Raw genomic sequence first — 15,713 nt, forward strand, 5'->3', positions numbered from 1 at the left:
ATGGTCCCTTTCAGCTGAGAGGTTCTGAGGCTGCACTGTTCAGTATGGTGGCTAAAAGCCACAAGTGACTATTTTAATTTAAATTAAATAAAACTAAAAATCTAGTTCTTTGGTCACACTGGCCACATTTCAAGTGCTCAGGTGCACCAGTGCCTGGTGGTGACTATGTTAGACGGTGCAGATGTAGAACATTTCCATCATCCATCAAGTTGTATTTGCACGGCACTGGTCTAGGGATTTAGATAAAGAACAAGAGATGAACAAATGGCATAAAAGCAGAAATACAAGGCCAGGTACTGTAATCCTGGCACTTTGGGAGGCTGAGGCGAGAGGATCATTTGAGGCTAGGAATTCGAGACCAGCCTGGGCAATACAGTGAGACCCCATCTCTACAAAAAATAAAAATAGAAATTAGCTGGGTGGGCTGGGCATGGTGGCTCACGCCTGTAATCCCAGCATTTTGGGAGGCTGAGGCGGGTGGATCACCTGAGGTCAGGAGTTCAAGATCAGCCTGACCAACATAGTGAAACCCTGTCTCTACTAAAAATACAAAAAATTAGCTGGGTGTGGTGGTGGGCACCTGTAATCCCAGCTACTAGGGAGGCTGAGGTAGGAGAATTGCTTGAACCCAGGAGGCGGAGGTTGCGGTGAGCCAAGATCACACCATTGCACTGCAGTCTGGGCAACAAGAGCGAAACTCCATTTCAAAAAAAAAAAAAAAAATTAGCTGGGCATCGCGGTGCATGCTTGGGGAAAATGATGTGGGAGGATCCTTTGAGCCCAGGAAGTCAAGCCTGCAGTGAGCTATGATTGCACCACTGCACTCCAGCCTGGGCAACAGAGCAAGACCCTGTCTAAAAAAAAAATTTATATATATATGCCTGGACACAAACCAATGGGCTGAGTTCGGTTCTTGGGTACTTCAGAGAACATAGCTCTCCCACCTTTCCTCAAGCTGTTCTCACCCTGGACACATCTGCATCACCTGCCCAAGTCCTGCTTTAAGGGTCTTGATGCAAGGGGTCTGGGGTGGAGCCAGGGCTTCCATATTACCAGAAGCCCCTGAGTGACGCTGACAGGATGCCAGGCTTAAGGATGGTATCTTTACAATATCTTGAGACAGAATCCTGACCTACAGGCTGTGGAGGGCCCTAAACCTGTGGCCTCCTGATAGGGCCTCCCCTTTTTCAATTTTCTAAAGACCCAGACACCTTTGGCTTAAGAAATAACCATGCAGAATCCCCAAACCCCATCAGCACCACTGCTTAGGCTTGATTGCAAAACCCAAACGTAATTCTTCCCCATCCAGATGGGATTTCTCATCTATTCTCTTGGACTAAGGTTCGGTGTGAATGCTCCATTTTTAATTTCCTCCCTCATTGTGTGCTCTCTGCCAGTATGGGGGTCAGTGCGACCTGGCTTTCAAAACCTTAAGATGCAATATCCTAGAAGGCACCAGTGTGGGTGTTATAATTCATTTCATGCCTCTTTGGGTGCATGCAAATAAAAAGTCCTCTCTGTAGTAATATTGTGATCTTATTGTAATAATGATGATGACACCAAGGACCAGACACTTACTGTGTGCCCAGTGACTAAGATGAATCTCTGTCTGGCTTTCTCTGTTCTCCTGTCTTTTGTCCCTTCCTATTTTCTCAGCCTTTTCCCTTTGTCTCTGTCATTTCCTTCCTCACATTCCTTCTTTCTTTTGAATGGCCATAGTATAGGACTAAAGTACTTTTTATCATTGCTATAATTATCGGATTGAATTTAATACTTACATCTGACCCTAAAAACACAAAGCAAAGCCGTGTCTGTTATGTATACATATGACCACTCTTCTTGATTTGTCCTCAAATCTTTGATACTAAAAACATTCTCTCCCTGTTTTTTATTGTGGGCTCTTTGAGAGCAAAGACTATTTTAAAGCTGCGGTTGGTGCCACAGGGAGCCTGTCCCGTTGGTGATAATCATAGCAATCATAGCAACAATCTATGGTTCCAACAGATATAAGTAGAACACATTGCTGCTGCCCACACAGGAGATGCAGCTACTGCAAAGAATGGTGTACCAAAAGTAACTGATGATCACACTGGGTGTTTTGCCCAAAGCTTCGGGACTGGTTGGTTCAGATGGCAAGCCCTGCTGGGCTGGGGCGCATTAACCAGGAGTGCATTTTCCCAGGCTTGCAGCAAAGGCTGTCAGGCACACACCAAGAGAGCATGGAGGAGCATTGAATTGGAATCAGTCAGACACGAGCTCAACCCTTGCCTTACCCTTGGCCATCCATATGCTTTGGGCAAGTTATTCAATCCTGACTCTGTTTACTCAATCAAGTTGAATGAGAGAACGGTTACACAGGCTCAGTGGTAACACTTAATAAATGCTCTTATTTGGCTTTTATTGAATGCTTTCTCTGTGCTATGCATGATACTGATCCCTTAACATGAGGAAACTGAGGCTTAGAACAGTTAAAGTTTTCCAGGATCCCACATAGCAAGAGGAGGAGCTGGCATTTATCCACTACCTAATGTATTACCCATAAGTTAATGCCCAAGGAGTTAAGAGGAAGAGCCTCTCTGAAAGCCCAAATTCTCAAGTTCATCAATGCAAGGGATTGCTGATGTGCTAACATTCCTGGATCCATGGACTCCCCCTATAGCTCCCTTGCACAGATGTTCAGACACTATAACTCAGACCAGTCCTTCCAGTCACCAGCCCTGCGTCTTCTGTGTACCCTAGAATAAGTAAGACAAGCAGAGGCTGTGGGTAGGAAAGAAAAGTGGGCACAGAGGGCTCAGCCAGGGTTATAAGCCAGTGTAATAAATAAATTACTCCTCTCTGGCTGAACTAGCTGGTGAGTAAAAGCATTGTTGTGGTGCCCTCTGCTGGGCGTGTGTTGCTTGTAATGAATTTGTGGCCGAACCACACCTGGGTCTCAAAACTGTCTTTTCCACCCTGGCTGGAGACTGTAGGCCACCAGTGGCCTAGAACCTGTTGGAGACAGCTCCGTTGAGCCTTTTATGGTTGTCAGGGTGTAGTTTTTTTCTAGTGTGGAACAATGACTTGCCTGAAATAGACTATCTTTATAGCCTGGCATTCCCTACTCTCTGCTATTGGGACCAGAGAGGGACTTTTCATTTGTTAGTCTTGGCTTTTGTAGGGAATGGGTGAGAATTTTTGTCCCATAAAAAAGGACCCCAGCTGCCACATATACACACAAGTCTGAGTCACTGCAAAATGAAATATTAAGTATTGTTTCCCCTTTTTAAACTTGTATTCAGTGATTTACAGTGAGAAGCTTGTAGATATTTTTTAGAGGCTAGATACAGTAAATGGCTTCTGTGAGGCTGTAATAATACTGCATCTGACAACTAGACTGTCAGCTTCATAAGGGCCAGCACTGTGTCTTACAGCCTATAAATTCAGTCACAAACATGCAACCAAGGATCTCAAACAAAAGGCCATCCCTGCCCTCATGGAGTTCATTGTGTGTGGAAGACACAGCAAGTCAGTGCACAACTATAACGGTGTGGACAGAGCTGTGTAATCACACAGGAGGAGAAACGTAGCCAATCCCAATGTACACCAGGGCCAAGGGTATGTCCCTCTTGATATATGGAAGTTTGCCATAGAACAATGTTTTCCTTCATTTTTAATAACTTCACTTGCCAGCTGACCATCATCCTCAATCTCTGTCCTCTCTGAAAGCTGCTCATTTCCTGTCAGATATTTAGCAAAATCGCAGAATGACTGTGAATTCCTAGCCCCATGAAAACCTTGGGTGTTGTCAAGCTGCATCATCCAAACTGCTCTGGACACTCGGGACAGGGTCAGTGCTTGCTATGCCCTCAGAATGAAAGAGATGACACTCAGCCAAAAGCCACTTCACTTGTGTGTTAGCTTGGCTCTCCTCCAAGTAAAACCTTGCTCTCCAGGATGTAAGTGTAGATGACAATGGGCTCCTTTTTATTTCTTTCTCTTACTCCCTAATTGTGTGTAAGACATTGGAAAAAAATTAGGCACTTTGAAAAACTCATTTTGTAACCATTCACTCGATAACAAACATTCACTGATTTCCAATTCTGTACCAGTTACTGTGCCAGAGGCTACAGATGTCACTGCTAAAAGAACATTACCCTCAGTTGCTCCACAGTCTAATGGGTGCCCCAGGCCAGAAGAGAGATGTCTGCAAGAGTGCAGTAAAACATAAGTATCGAAGAAGCCTATGACCCCCAGCCCAGCTTGGGGAAGGGGGCAATTGGTAGATTTCCCACAGGCCATGGCCTGCTTGAACTGAGCCTTATTAACACACAGCGTCTTGAGGAATTGATAAGACAGGGAGAGCTCATCACCTCTGGGTTGTGTTAACCTATGACCATTCCATCGAAAGGCAGGTCTGGAGGCCCATCATGCTCTCGCCTCTATATTTGAAGGGATGGGAGCAGGTTGTAACACTTGGTTCATAGCTTAGAGGGTTCCATATTTGTTCTGTAGGCCCACCTTCCTCCTAGATCACCCCCAGGTCTCATGGGGGAAGTAGAGGTTTCCTACAACTCTTTCTGAATCAGAACGGGCCTGCATTGCCACTCTCCAACAGAGTGTACCAGACGCCCTGTATGTGAGGGGTCCTGGGTCCTAGCCTGGCCTGCGATAACGGGGATGCTGGGTTTTGATCCTCATCTATCTCTGTGTCTTTCCTTTTCCTCAGACTGGTCCAGAGTCCTTAGGAGGCAAGGCCATTGAGTGCATCTTCCTCTTCCAACCTCTAATCTGAAAGCTCAGTGTTGTCACCCAAGTATCCTGTGCTCATTTTTGCCATATTTCTTTCTTTGTTATTCTCTCATACCTTTTTTTAAAGCTACCATTATCATACAGTTTACTGTGAGTGCAGGGCAAGATTAAGTTTCCACATCTCTCAAGGAATTAAGTCACTTGGCCACGGTAGTGTAGCCAAGGTGGTCACGGAGCCCAGGCACGGCTGACTCCTGGGTGCAGCTCCAAAGCACCCCATGGCCCTGCCCACAGCTCTTCTCTGAGAGAGCTTGCCTTTGTCTCCTAGTCTAGGTACCTGTGGGAGAGAGAAAGGTGAGGAAATGAGCACACTTTGCACTGGGACAGAAGGGATTAGGGGCTGCTGGTGCTGGCGTCAACCAGCAGGGGGAAGCCCACTGCAAAGGGGCCTGAGTTTCTGATCAGTACTTTGTTTAATACTGTAATCATAGATGCTTTCAGTGGCTTTGTGAATATACCCTTTCCTTCCTAAGATTACCAATGTAAAAAGAGTAAAATAACCAGTAAAATATCATTCCTTAATCAAATGGCAAAGGAAAACTTTAGTCTCGTTCTATTTGATAAAATTCTCTATACAACATATGAGCATTGCAATACAACATATATATATAATTCAATTTGAATTTGTTCCTGTCAGTCACTTGAATTTCCATTTCTGCCACTTATCCTTAGGTTAGAGTTTTTTTCCTTCCTTTAATTTAGGAGCTACATGGGAATATGTTGTAATAGTCCTGTGCTGTGGATGGATCACACCTTGCTCTGGGATCTCTTCAGGTTTGGAGATCTTTGAGGAGAAGATGCTTTCCATTTTGCACACTCGAGAGCAACTCATCCTGCACAGTTGGCCCTGAGAAATATTGGCTGCAAGAGTGGTGGATAAGAAAGAGCCGTATGAGAGCTGGCCCCATAAAATTCCACTACATCTCATTCTTTCTACTAGGCCTGGCTGACTTGCAAGGGAATAAACATTTGTACCATTACCTGGCATTATATACTGATCTGCAGCTTTTAAGGCTCACATGAAAAGAGCCATTACCATTAAACATGTTTTCTCCATGCTGTACAATGTCTGCCCCCAAAAGGTGAAGGCATACCTCCCAGGCATTGTACTGATGAGCTCATCCCTTCCCCTCTTTTCTTTCCACAGCGGTCCCAGTCTGCCTTCTCAATCACTGGAGAAGAAGCCCTGAAGACCCCTCCAGCAGAGGCTGCATCGAGGCAGCCAAGGGACCAAGGCCAGCACCCAAGAGCAGAGTCTGCTCTGCCCAGCTGGAAGAGCGTGGACAGGCTGGATGAAACAAGTAACTGTTTTAAGCAGCATCTAGTTGGTCTGTGGGTTTCAAAAGTGTGGTTTGGAGGCTTCTCAGCTATTGCATGGCCACCCAGCTCCTCTTCCCATAAGTCTGAACTGATGTGTGTCCCTCTGGGCCACCAAGTCATGAGGCCTCCAGCACAACACACAATATATAATGTGGTCATGTTCTCTACTCAGGCAGTTTTCCTAGCTGTTCTGGCAGGATGAAGGCTCTCAGGGTGTCACCATATTCTATGCTCTGTGCTGAGACTTGTGGGGTGGGGGGGGATGGTGGGGAGGCTCCTGGACAAGTGTGTTCACATCACTCCACTGCACACCCACTTCAGCTACCTGTTCTATGTGGACAAGGAGAATGTGTCTTATGTAGGCCAGGAACATTAAACTAACCTCTCATGGCATTTCAACTTTCAAAGGGATTTGACTCCCACCAAATTTGGGTCTGTAGGTCTGGTTTTAAGGATGTCCTTTCTGAAACTGGATACATTAGTTAGGGTAGCATATGCCACTATAACAAGTAAACTGAATATCTAAGCGGCTTAATGCAATCATTTTCTTTTTCATCACACAACAGTGCAGTACAAGTAACCCTGGCCTGTGGGAAGCCTTCAGAGGCCAAAGTACAAGGTTCCCACCCTGTGACTCTATCATCCTTCAGGGCCTCTGAGTCTTTTATGGGCTCATCCACATTCAGACAGCAGATGGAAGAAGGGCGAATGGAGAAGGCAGGGGCCTGCTTCTTAACCATCTCAGCAGGGAGAGCTTAACACCACTTTCACTCCCAACCTGTGGACAGGAACTGGTCGCATGGCCCCACCTCAATGCAGGAGGCCCTGAAAAATGGCATCCTGGCCAGGCAGATGCATACCAGTAACATGGCTGGGTCATGAAAGAGTCTTTGGTGGGCAGCTGTCTATCCCTGCCTGAGGAACGTCCTGAGGACGGCATTGCTATTTGCTTGCGCCTCTGCTCTTCCTGCTTCCTCCCCCTAGAATGTCCTGCCTCCACATGGGGCAAGTCAGCTTGCCTCTTTAGAGACTCTTCAACATGTATGGCACGTGGTCCTTTGTAAAGCTGTTGAGTCATGTAATCCCTCAAAATGAAGGGGCTCAAATGAACTGAGTCATTTTCCTAAAGTCTCATATCAGAAGTCTTTAAGGTGTTTGGCCCCATCACCGTGGGTGATGGCCGAGGACCCTGAAGTCCCTGTGCTCAGGGGGCCTCCTGGTCTACATGCATGTCAGACTAAATCTTCCCCCCACCCCTGCACGGGTCTACTCCTCTCTTCCTATTTCCTGCGTACACACACTGTGTTGGGAGGCCAGGCATATTTGTCTTCACATGAAGAAACCATTAACAGTATTCTCATCCCATGTCCTGTCAGACTTAGACCCCTTTCCTGAACAATGAAAACAACAAAAAAGATTAACAGCACCATAGCCATCCTAGTAATAAACTTTTAAAGATTGTGCTGTTATTTCTACTCTAAAAGGGAGAAGATTTAACCAACGACTGTAGAAACAAAATCCATTATTATCACAGGGCAAAGAATCAGAAAACATGAAATATTTTTAACTGTCATTCTAAAGATTTACCAGAAGAGATTATTTTTATATTGACCTTTTAGTACCTATCAGGAGAAACTGCAGTGCCATGACATTGCAGAAAGTCTGCAGCAGATGATCGTTTCTTTACTTAGGTATATGGTGTTCATTTTTGTTTTTTAAGTGCATTTTTCTTTTCTAGATATGCCTTTCTTTCCTCCCTCTGCCCTCCCAGTCTATTCATATTCATTCATTCATATTCTCACTCTCTCTCTTCTTCCTCATTTTCTCACTTCTCTCTCCTTCTCTATGGATTGCAAATGCACACAGAAAAGGGACTGTTAGATTCCACAGAGTACCTGAGAATACCACATAATAGAACTTCAATGCACAATATCTAGCTTTCTAAAATCACTTTAAAACATACAGAGTCCATATGTAGGCACTATTTTATTTTTTCCTCCAACAGCATTACTAGACACTGTCATTATTTTGTTTTGCGGATAAGAACATTGATGGACAGGGAAGTTAAGTGACTTGTTCAAGACCCCACAGCCAACGTAGGCAGAGCTGGTCCTCAAATCCAAACATCATGACTCCAATTTGCAGGCTTTCAACTACTGCATTATAAGTGTCTCTCTACCATAAAAACAAACAAACAAAAAACATCATTTCAAAATTCAGACTTGCAAAGTGATAAATGTGTAGGATATTATAAAAACAACTACAAGATGCTCTGTTTCACAAAATAGTTTCCAACTGGATTATAAGCATTCATAATAAATTTGCAAAGGAATTTTGTTTTCAAAACATGATTTTGGACATAATTTTCTGTAAAATGAGGCACCCATAGGTAATTTTTCAATTGTGTATAAACAGAAAACTTAGTTCCACAACATCACACACCGAAAAAAATATTTCACATTCTGCTCAAAAATCTAGACATCTCTCAGGATAAAGATTTAAAATTTTTTAAAAAGGACTTGGGTGGAAAACTTCTGGTTTTCTGAGGGATTTTTAGCCCTTGACATGCTAAACTGTCCATGCCAGCCTCAGAGGTCTTGAGGGATGTCTGAAATGTTTAGCAGGAAGCACATTATTCCTACAGGCATTGCTCAGTCTCAGTTGGGCAGAAGCATCAAATGGAGGAGTTCTGGAGGTAGAGGCCATCTTAGAAGGCGAATGCCCACTCAGCTATATTTAGCAGTTGTGTTTATGTCTCAGGAGGAGGGTTGATTCAGATTCCTGTTAGTGCCCAGTTGGGGTCAGTCTTAGGGACACTGTGGTTTGGGTAAACCACAGTAACTCTGCTTTCAATCTTGGCAGTGCTTATAGCAGTTAATGGGTTTCCCCCAAATGCATTTTCACTTTATAAACCTTGACTGGGCATCTACTGTATATGCTGTGTGTGCTCAGTGTTGGGGAAATAAAGATTGGGGAATTGTCACTGCTCTGGGATCACTCACTGAGAGTTAGTTGTCTGCACAATAATGGAAGAGCAGGAATTTGGAGAAAGAGGAAGCGGGAGCAGGATCCCCGAGGGGTGTTCCTGATGGACCGAGAAACTGGGATATCGGAGTGCAGGTGCAGCTTTGATGATGCTGCTCAAAAACCACCAAAGTTTTCACATGGTTGGGTATTCAGGGAGCCGTCTGTGTTTTTGCTAAGAAGTAAAATTTGCTGAGGTAAAAGTTGGTCAACTTCTAGCTTCCACAGAGGCATGAAGCAACCTGTCGTTATAAAAAAGCAGGAGAAGGGGAGTTGGCAATGGGCCGAATGCCATCTCACCATGTCGTGGGTATTGGAGCCCAGGGACCACATTTACAGTATGGTCAACCCTAGAGCCAACCCTGAGTGGCACCATCAAGGGTCTCCTTCTTCGGATTCCTCCCAGGGCCCCAGGAGAAGCTGTAGACAGCCAGGTTCATTGAGAGCTTCTCAATGAGCCCCATCGCCCCTGCAGCCTTTGGTGCCTGTGTTCATTAACAAGTAGTCTTCATGTGCCCAGGATGGGACCCAATGTTGGCCAGGGGCTGGGAGCATAGCAGTGAAGAAGACATGGCTCTGTCCTCAAGGAGCTCACGATCAGGACTGAGGGGTGGGGTAGACAACCAAGAAAATAAACTATAATATAGTTTGAGTGTTAAGAAATGAAAGCTTTTTGGCAAAGCTCAGAGAACAGAATAGCCAGCTCCTCAAGGAAGGAAGGCCAAGCATATGCAATTGAGGAGTGATGTGTAAGTCAAGTCTTGAAAGATGGTCCAGAGAGCAGCCTCAGTGACAGATTAGAAGGCCCAGAGAACTTTTCCTTTCTGCTTAGAGTAAGTGCTCCACAGCCATGCTCAGAGTCCACTTTGCATCATGTGGGTGTCTTGGTCTGACTCCCACCAGAAGCAGACCCTAATATGAGAATCTGAAGACCTATAGTTTATTTGTGAGGTGAGCCCAGAAAACACACAGGGAGGGGAGTAGGAATGTGAAACAAGGAAAGAAAATCAGGCAATAAAACGACTTGTTACTGAGCAGATGGCCACTGTGGGTGGCTGGAGCTTGACCCCACTGGGGACTCTGGGAGCCAGTGTAGAAGACTCACCTGCTTGGCAAGCAAGAGAGCTGGGATACTTAGCCACCAGCTCCCCTACTCATTGGTTGAGGGCTGCTCCCAGGAGGTGATGAATCCTGGGTACTTCCACCCTGCCCCTGGGGCAAGCAACACAGGCTCTAGTAGCCAGAGCAAGCCTCAAGTGAAGACTTGCAAGTGCTGGCAATTGGAAGTCCAGCTGGCAAACACCGAAGTGGTGAGGGCCAAGGTTTGGGGTAGGGCACCCACAGAGCCTGCTACAGGAAAAATCAATATAACTACTTACTAGCCATGCATAGCTTCACTGAGAGCCTGAGCATTCCTGAGAAACCCTTACCACCTGATTGACAATCCCCGGACACAGCATTAGGAGAATGTCAGCAAAAGAGAAATACTTTTCTCAAAAGACCTGCTATTACCACCACCACAAGTAGAGCCCAATAATAAATGGTAATAACAACCCTAGTGAGCCACTCTTCTGAATAATTCCACTGTCAATGAAAATAGTGTTGCTGTATAGGTATTAATGTGTAATACTGAATAGTGACTATCAGATACTATCTCTTTTCTGTATACATACATATGGAGTGCATGGGTGTTAATTCATAACCAGGTGTTAAGTACTACTGCTAAATCGGATTCAACAGATATAAGCTAAAAATAGCTCAGGGCCTTAAGTATAGCAGGCACTAGGACTGATGCTTTACATGCATTGTCTCATAATAATTCTAGTAATAGCCAAAGGTGGGTCACACTGACCCCACTGTTGGCCAAGGAAGTAGGCCCAGAAATGTTCTCTAACCAAGGTCACCTGCTAGTAATTCAGTAGCTGGGGATCAGCCCTGCGTCTGCTTGAATCCAAAGCTCTTGTTCTTTGCCCTACACTAAAGCAGCCTCCTTCATTTATAGACAAGGGTAAAGGAGCCATCAGGAATTAATCTCTCTGAGCAGGCATGTGTAACACACTCACGAGCATCCCCTTGTGCAGTCCTCTGACAACCCAGAGAGTTGTTAGCTAAGCCCTTTTCACCAGTCAGAGAACCGAGGCACAGAGGATCACACAGCTGCCAGGTGGCTGAGTGGGGCTTCCTCCTGGACCTCTGGCTTCGAGGCCACTGGTCTTTCCACTGCACAAACTGACTCTGGGACAGAGAAGGCTAGGCTTCTTCTAAGGATAAAGCGATGCCTGAGATCCAGGCCCTGCCTCAGGGACTTTGTCCTCACGCTCAGCAGGTGTGTGACAGCTAGAACACATGGAAGAACACGCAATGAGCCAGCCAGGTCCCACACCAGGAGAGCTCAGAGAAGAGAGGCCAAGTCCAGCAGGGAGATGAGAATGCCCTTCAGGAAAAGGCCGTTCCCACCAGTGGGATGAGGTGTTGTAGGGTCACTAGGGCTTTACTACATGGAAATGGTGGAGAGGGACACTGAAGGCAGGAGCGGCAGGAGAAAGGCCGGTGCGTGGTCTCAGGCTTCTTGGAGGCCCCTACTTGTATCAGCCCACTGCCAGGGTCCAGCATCCTCCTCGTCAAAGAAAGCCCCACTTCCTGCCTCTCAAAATAAAAAGAACTCAATGTCCTGCCGGTCTGAGCTGCAGTCAGGCAGTGGAAGTGGAACTGGGTCGCTGTCGAAAACATATGTTCTACCAACATCTGAATTCCCCTAAGGCTGTGGTTCTGTAACAGGCTTAGCAGGTACAATGCTCTGTGGGCAGCACTGTGAAATACTGATAACTTTCATTTTATTATGTGGAGCAGTAGCAGTTTAACTGGTAGAAAACCTGTATGTTTTAAGTAGCATAAAGTAAGACCCTGCCTCAGAGCTCTACTACATCAGGGCTGTGGCTGCTGCAGGCCTTAAGCCCCGAAGCAGATGTCCACACACAAGTTGGGGAATGGTTTCTTCAAAGCCCTGGGGTCCTCATCACTTCCCACAGATATCCCTGCAACAGTCCTGGTTTAAAAAAAAAAAAAAAAAAAAAGGTAGGCGCTGTGACTCATGCCTGTAATCCCAGCACTTTGGGAGGCTGAGGCAGGTGGATCACCTGAGGTCAGGAGTTCAAGACCAGCCTGACCAACATGGCAAAACCCCATCTCTACTAAAAATACAAAAGTAGCCAGGCATGGCGGTGTGCGCCTGTAATCCCAGCTACTCAGGAGGCTGAGGCAGGAGAATCACTTGAACTTGGGAGGTAGAGGTTGCAGTGAGCTGAGATTGTGCCGTTGCACTGCAGCCTGGGCAACAGGAGTGAAACTCTGTCTCAAAAAAAAAAAAAAAAAAAAAAAAAAAAAAACGGCAGCTCCTGCTGGCAACTGCTATGCCTGAGGCCTCAGTCCTGGGCCAAGTACCCATAGCCAAAGGAGCAGCATGTCACCTTATTCCCACCCCACAGACACATGGGAAGAAAGCATTTTCCTGTTCGCCTTAAACAAGACAAAACAACTTTTACCAATCCACCCCAAGCATGCAGATCAATCCTTGGGACCATGTTCTGGGCAGATCTGAGCCCAGTTTAGACCACTCCAGTCCATAGTCACAGCCTGAGAGTTGCTCCAGCTGCCCTTGCATGGTGCTTTACAGCTGGCCAGGGGCTTCCGAGGCACAGTCTGTAGCCCAGAGCTGCCTTGGAGTCAGGTAGAGGATGCACCTCGTCCTCACTCTACAAGTTAGCAGCTCTGTGACCTTTAACAAGTTACTTAACTTCGCTCGTCTTCGTTTCCTCATCTGTAAAATGAGATTGGAAATACCAAAGTGTTTTTGGCCTCAAGTCCTTTCCAGAGTGAGGCATCTTCCTTGAGTTAAAAATAGACCTACGTGCCTGTCTCAGGAACCTGTTATGAAGTAGGATCTATAAAAGAGCCAAGAGAAGATGCGTTAACCTCTGAGGTATGCCAGGGCAGGTAGTGGAATTGTTTCCCATCAGTGAGGGGAAACTAAGGATCCAAGAGACAAAATTGCAGCCCAAGGTCAAAGAGCCAGAAGCTGGTACTGCCAACTGCAGCCCTCTCCCCTCCCCTTCCAAACAAGCCTGGGGCAGGAGTGTGGCAGTGCTGAGGAGACTGAGGTGGCATCAACCCAGGTAGACTGAAATAGGAGCCAGATCTCTAAGTTTCTCTCCATCTGTGAAGCACTGGGACCCTTTGAGCTTTCAGGGGATTCCTCGGGGAACTTTGAACTCTGCCCACCAATTGGGTTTGCCCTCCTGGGCTTCTTAAAGGCAACTGCTCTCCAACACCCTGACAAGCCACTCTTGGGGAAGTAACAAGTGGCAACCTCATCTTGCATTAAAGTGATAACAGCCCCTCTCTGCTTTCTCTATCTTCTCCATCCACAGACCTGGCCCCAGTTTTGCAGAGCCCCGACGGGAACTGGGTGGCCCTGAAGGACGGCGCTCCGCCCCCTACCCGACTACTGGCCAAACCTAAGAGCGGGACATTTCAGGCCCTGGAGGTGGCCTCCAGTGTGGCATCTGCCTACGATGAGATGGGCTCCGATAGCGAGGAAGACTTTGACTGGAGTGAGGCCTTGAGCAAGCTGTGTCCCAGGTCCCGGGGCCTGCCCAGGAACCCCCAGCCTCAGCCCACACAGGCCCAGAGCGCTGACCAAGGCCCCATAGCTGCCTCCCCATCCTCCGCAATCTCCCCCAACCCTGAGGCCATGTGCTCTGACTCGGAGACTTCCTCCGCGGGCTCTTCCCGAGAAGTTGGGCACCAGGCCAGGCTGTCCTGGTTGCAGAGGAAGGCCCCCAGGAACCCTGCAGCCGAGAAGATACGCCTGCAGGGAGAACTGGATGTGAACTTCAACCCCCAGGTGACCAGCAGGGAGACCTCAGACAGCAGCGAGCCGGAGGAGGCCCCCCACACCACAGACCGGCGGGCCAGGAGGTGGAGAAGAGCCCGACTGGGCTCAGAAGAGCCAAGCAAAGAACCATCTTCCCCCGGCGCCCAGCTCCGGGATCTGGACACACGTCAGGTAATGGAAGTGCACACGTGCAAATGCACACACACTCTCTTAGGTAAGATGTGCCCTCCTCCAAGCACAAGTGGCATAGAGTCCTGGGTTTGGAATCCACAGACCCAGATTCTCATCTTGGTTTTGCTGCTAAGTAGCTGAATGACTCTAGACAGGTCACATCAACTCTTTGGGACTCCATGTCCTCTTTGGAGATGATGACCTAGAATTCAAAGTGTGGTTTGTGAAGTGTGGCCCCCAGACCAGCAGCATCAGCACCACCAGGGAACTCATTAGAAATCTGCCGAATTGGAGATTCTGGGCATGGGACCCAGCCATGTCTGTTATAACAAGCCCTCCTGGCGATTCCACTGTGCACTCAAGTTTGAGGGCCACTGGCCTTGGGTTTAGGGTTGAGGGATCTAGAGTCAGACTGCCTGGGTTCGGATCCAACTGTGCGGCCTTGGACAAGGCATCTCTCTAGTTCTCAGTTTCCTCATCTGTAAAATGAAGATGATATTAGAACCCACCTCAAAGGTTGTTCATGACAAGTGAAAGAGATGTTTATAAAGAGCTAAGCTCTGTCTGAGATTGACACTAGGGCTCAGTAAACATTATTTCAATATTCTGTGACTCTTTAGTCCACATGAGACCCCTTCTCCGGATCCTCGGTGGTTCTTCCCACATGGTTTAGTTCAAGAAAAATGTGATTAAAGCCATGAATTTTCTCCCTTTAAAAATGCACTTGTATAGACACACACACTCACACATGCACAAATGGTCTTGCTTACAATTTCAGATAATTCATGGGCTCCCAACCAGACTAACTTTACATTCTCTACACCCTGCTCATTCCCAGCCTTGTGCCTTTGATTGTGCTATGCTCTCGCCCTTGCCCCCACCTCTTCTGGTGAAGACCTGCACATCACTGTCAACCCAATACCAAACCTTGTGGAGCCTAGCTGCCATGCCCTATACTCTTAGTTTGGCCAGAAACTGTCCCCGTGGCTGCAGGCAACTCATGCAGGTCCAAAGATATGGTCCAAGATTTCACCAGTGTCTTCTACAAGATCTTCTATGAATGCCTCAGCCACATCCCTGGTCCTGAGGCCCCCATAAAGACAATTGAGGACTCAGGTCCTCAAGCCATAGAATTTGGTATCAGCCCTGATTGGCCTGCTAACATATTGCCTAGAAAAGGTCTTTTATTTAGTCCAAGCACCCATTTTCTCCTCCGTAAAACAGAAGATCATTAAAAATCTGTCTCATGGGATTGTTATGATCATAGAATAAAAGTAAAAAGTTTGGTTCAAGTGTAAATCATTATTATCTAGCTCAAGTAGAGACTGTTATCCAGAAACATGGAATGACTTGCCTCAAGGGATACTCTTGAGAGTTTGTCTGCATGATTCACTTGCAGGTGTAAAATGTCACATCTCCACCTCAATTAGCTTTCTATTTATTCTGAAGTGGCTTGAAATTTGTCTTCTATTGCTAATCTTTGCAAGGCATTGATAGAGAAGAGGCACTGCCT

General features: G+C 46.7%; 1 protein-coding gene and 1 long non-coding RNA gene across 3 annotated transcripts in view; one reads left to right on the top strand and one right to left on the bottom strand.

Moving 5' to 3' along the window:
• Window positions 1–15,713, top strand: part of MYRIP (myosin VIIA and Rab interacting protein) — a 407,166-nt gene that overhangs the window by 326,759 nt on the left and 64,694 nt on the right. For both annotated transcript variants that reach the window (XM_010360033.2, XM_030935142.1), the window contains exons 9-10: window positions 5,939–6,092; window positions 13,563–14,200. In XM_010360033.2, coding sequence (XP_010358335.1) covers window positions 5,939–6,092; window positions 13,563–14,200 — 792 coding nt within the window. The remainder of the gene's footprint in view (window positions 1–5,938; window positions 6,093–13,562; window positions 14,201–15,713) is intronic.
• The window catches only part of LOC104659872, a 126,814-nt gene that overhangs the window by 3,091 nt on the left and 108,010 nt on the right, over window positions 1–15,713 (bottom strand). The gene's annotated exons all lie outside the window — the stretch shown is intronic.

Source organism: Rhinopithecus roxellana, chromosome 1 (assembly GCF_007565055.1).
Source record: "Rhinopithecus roxellana isolate Shanxi Qingling chromosome 1, ASM756505v1, whole genome shotgun sequence".
NCBI classification, from domain to species: domain Eukaryota; kingdom Metazoa; phylum Chordata; class Mammalia; order Primates; family Cercopithecidae; genus Rhinopithecus; species Rhinopithecus roxellana.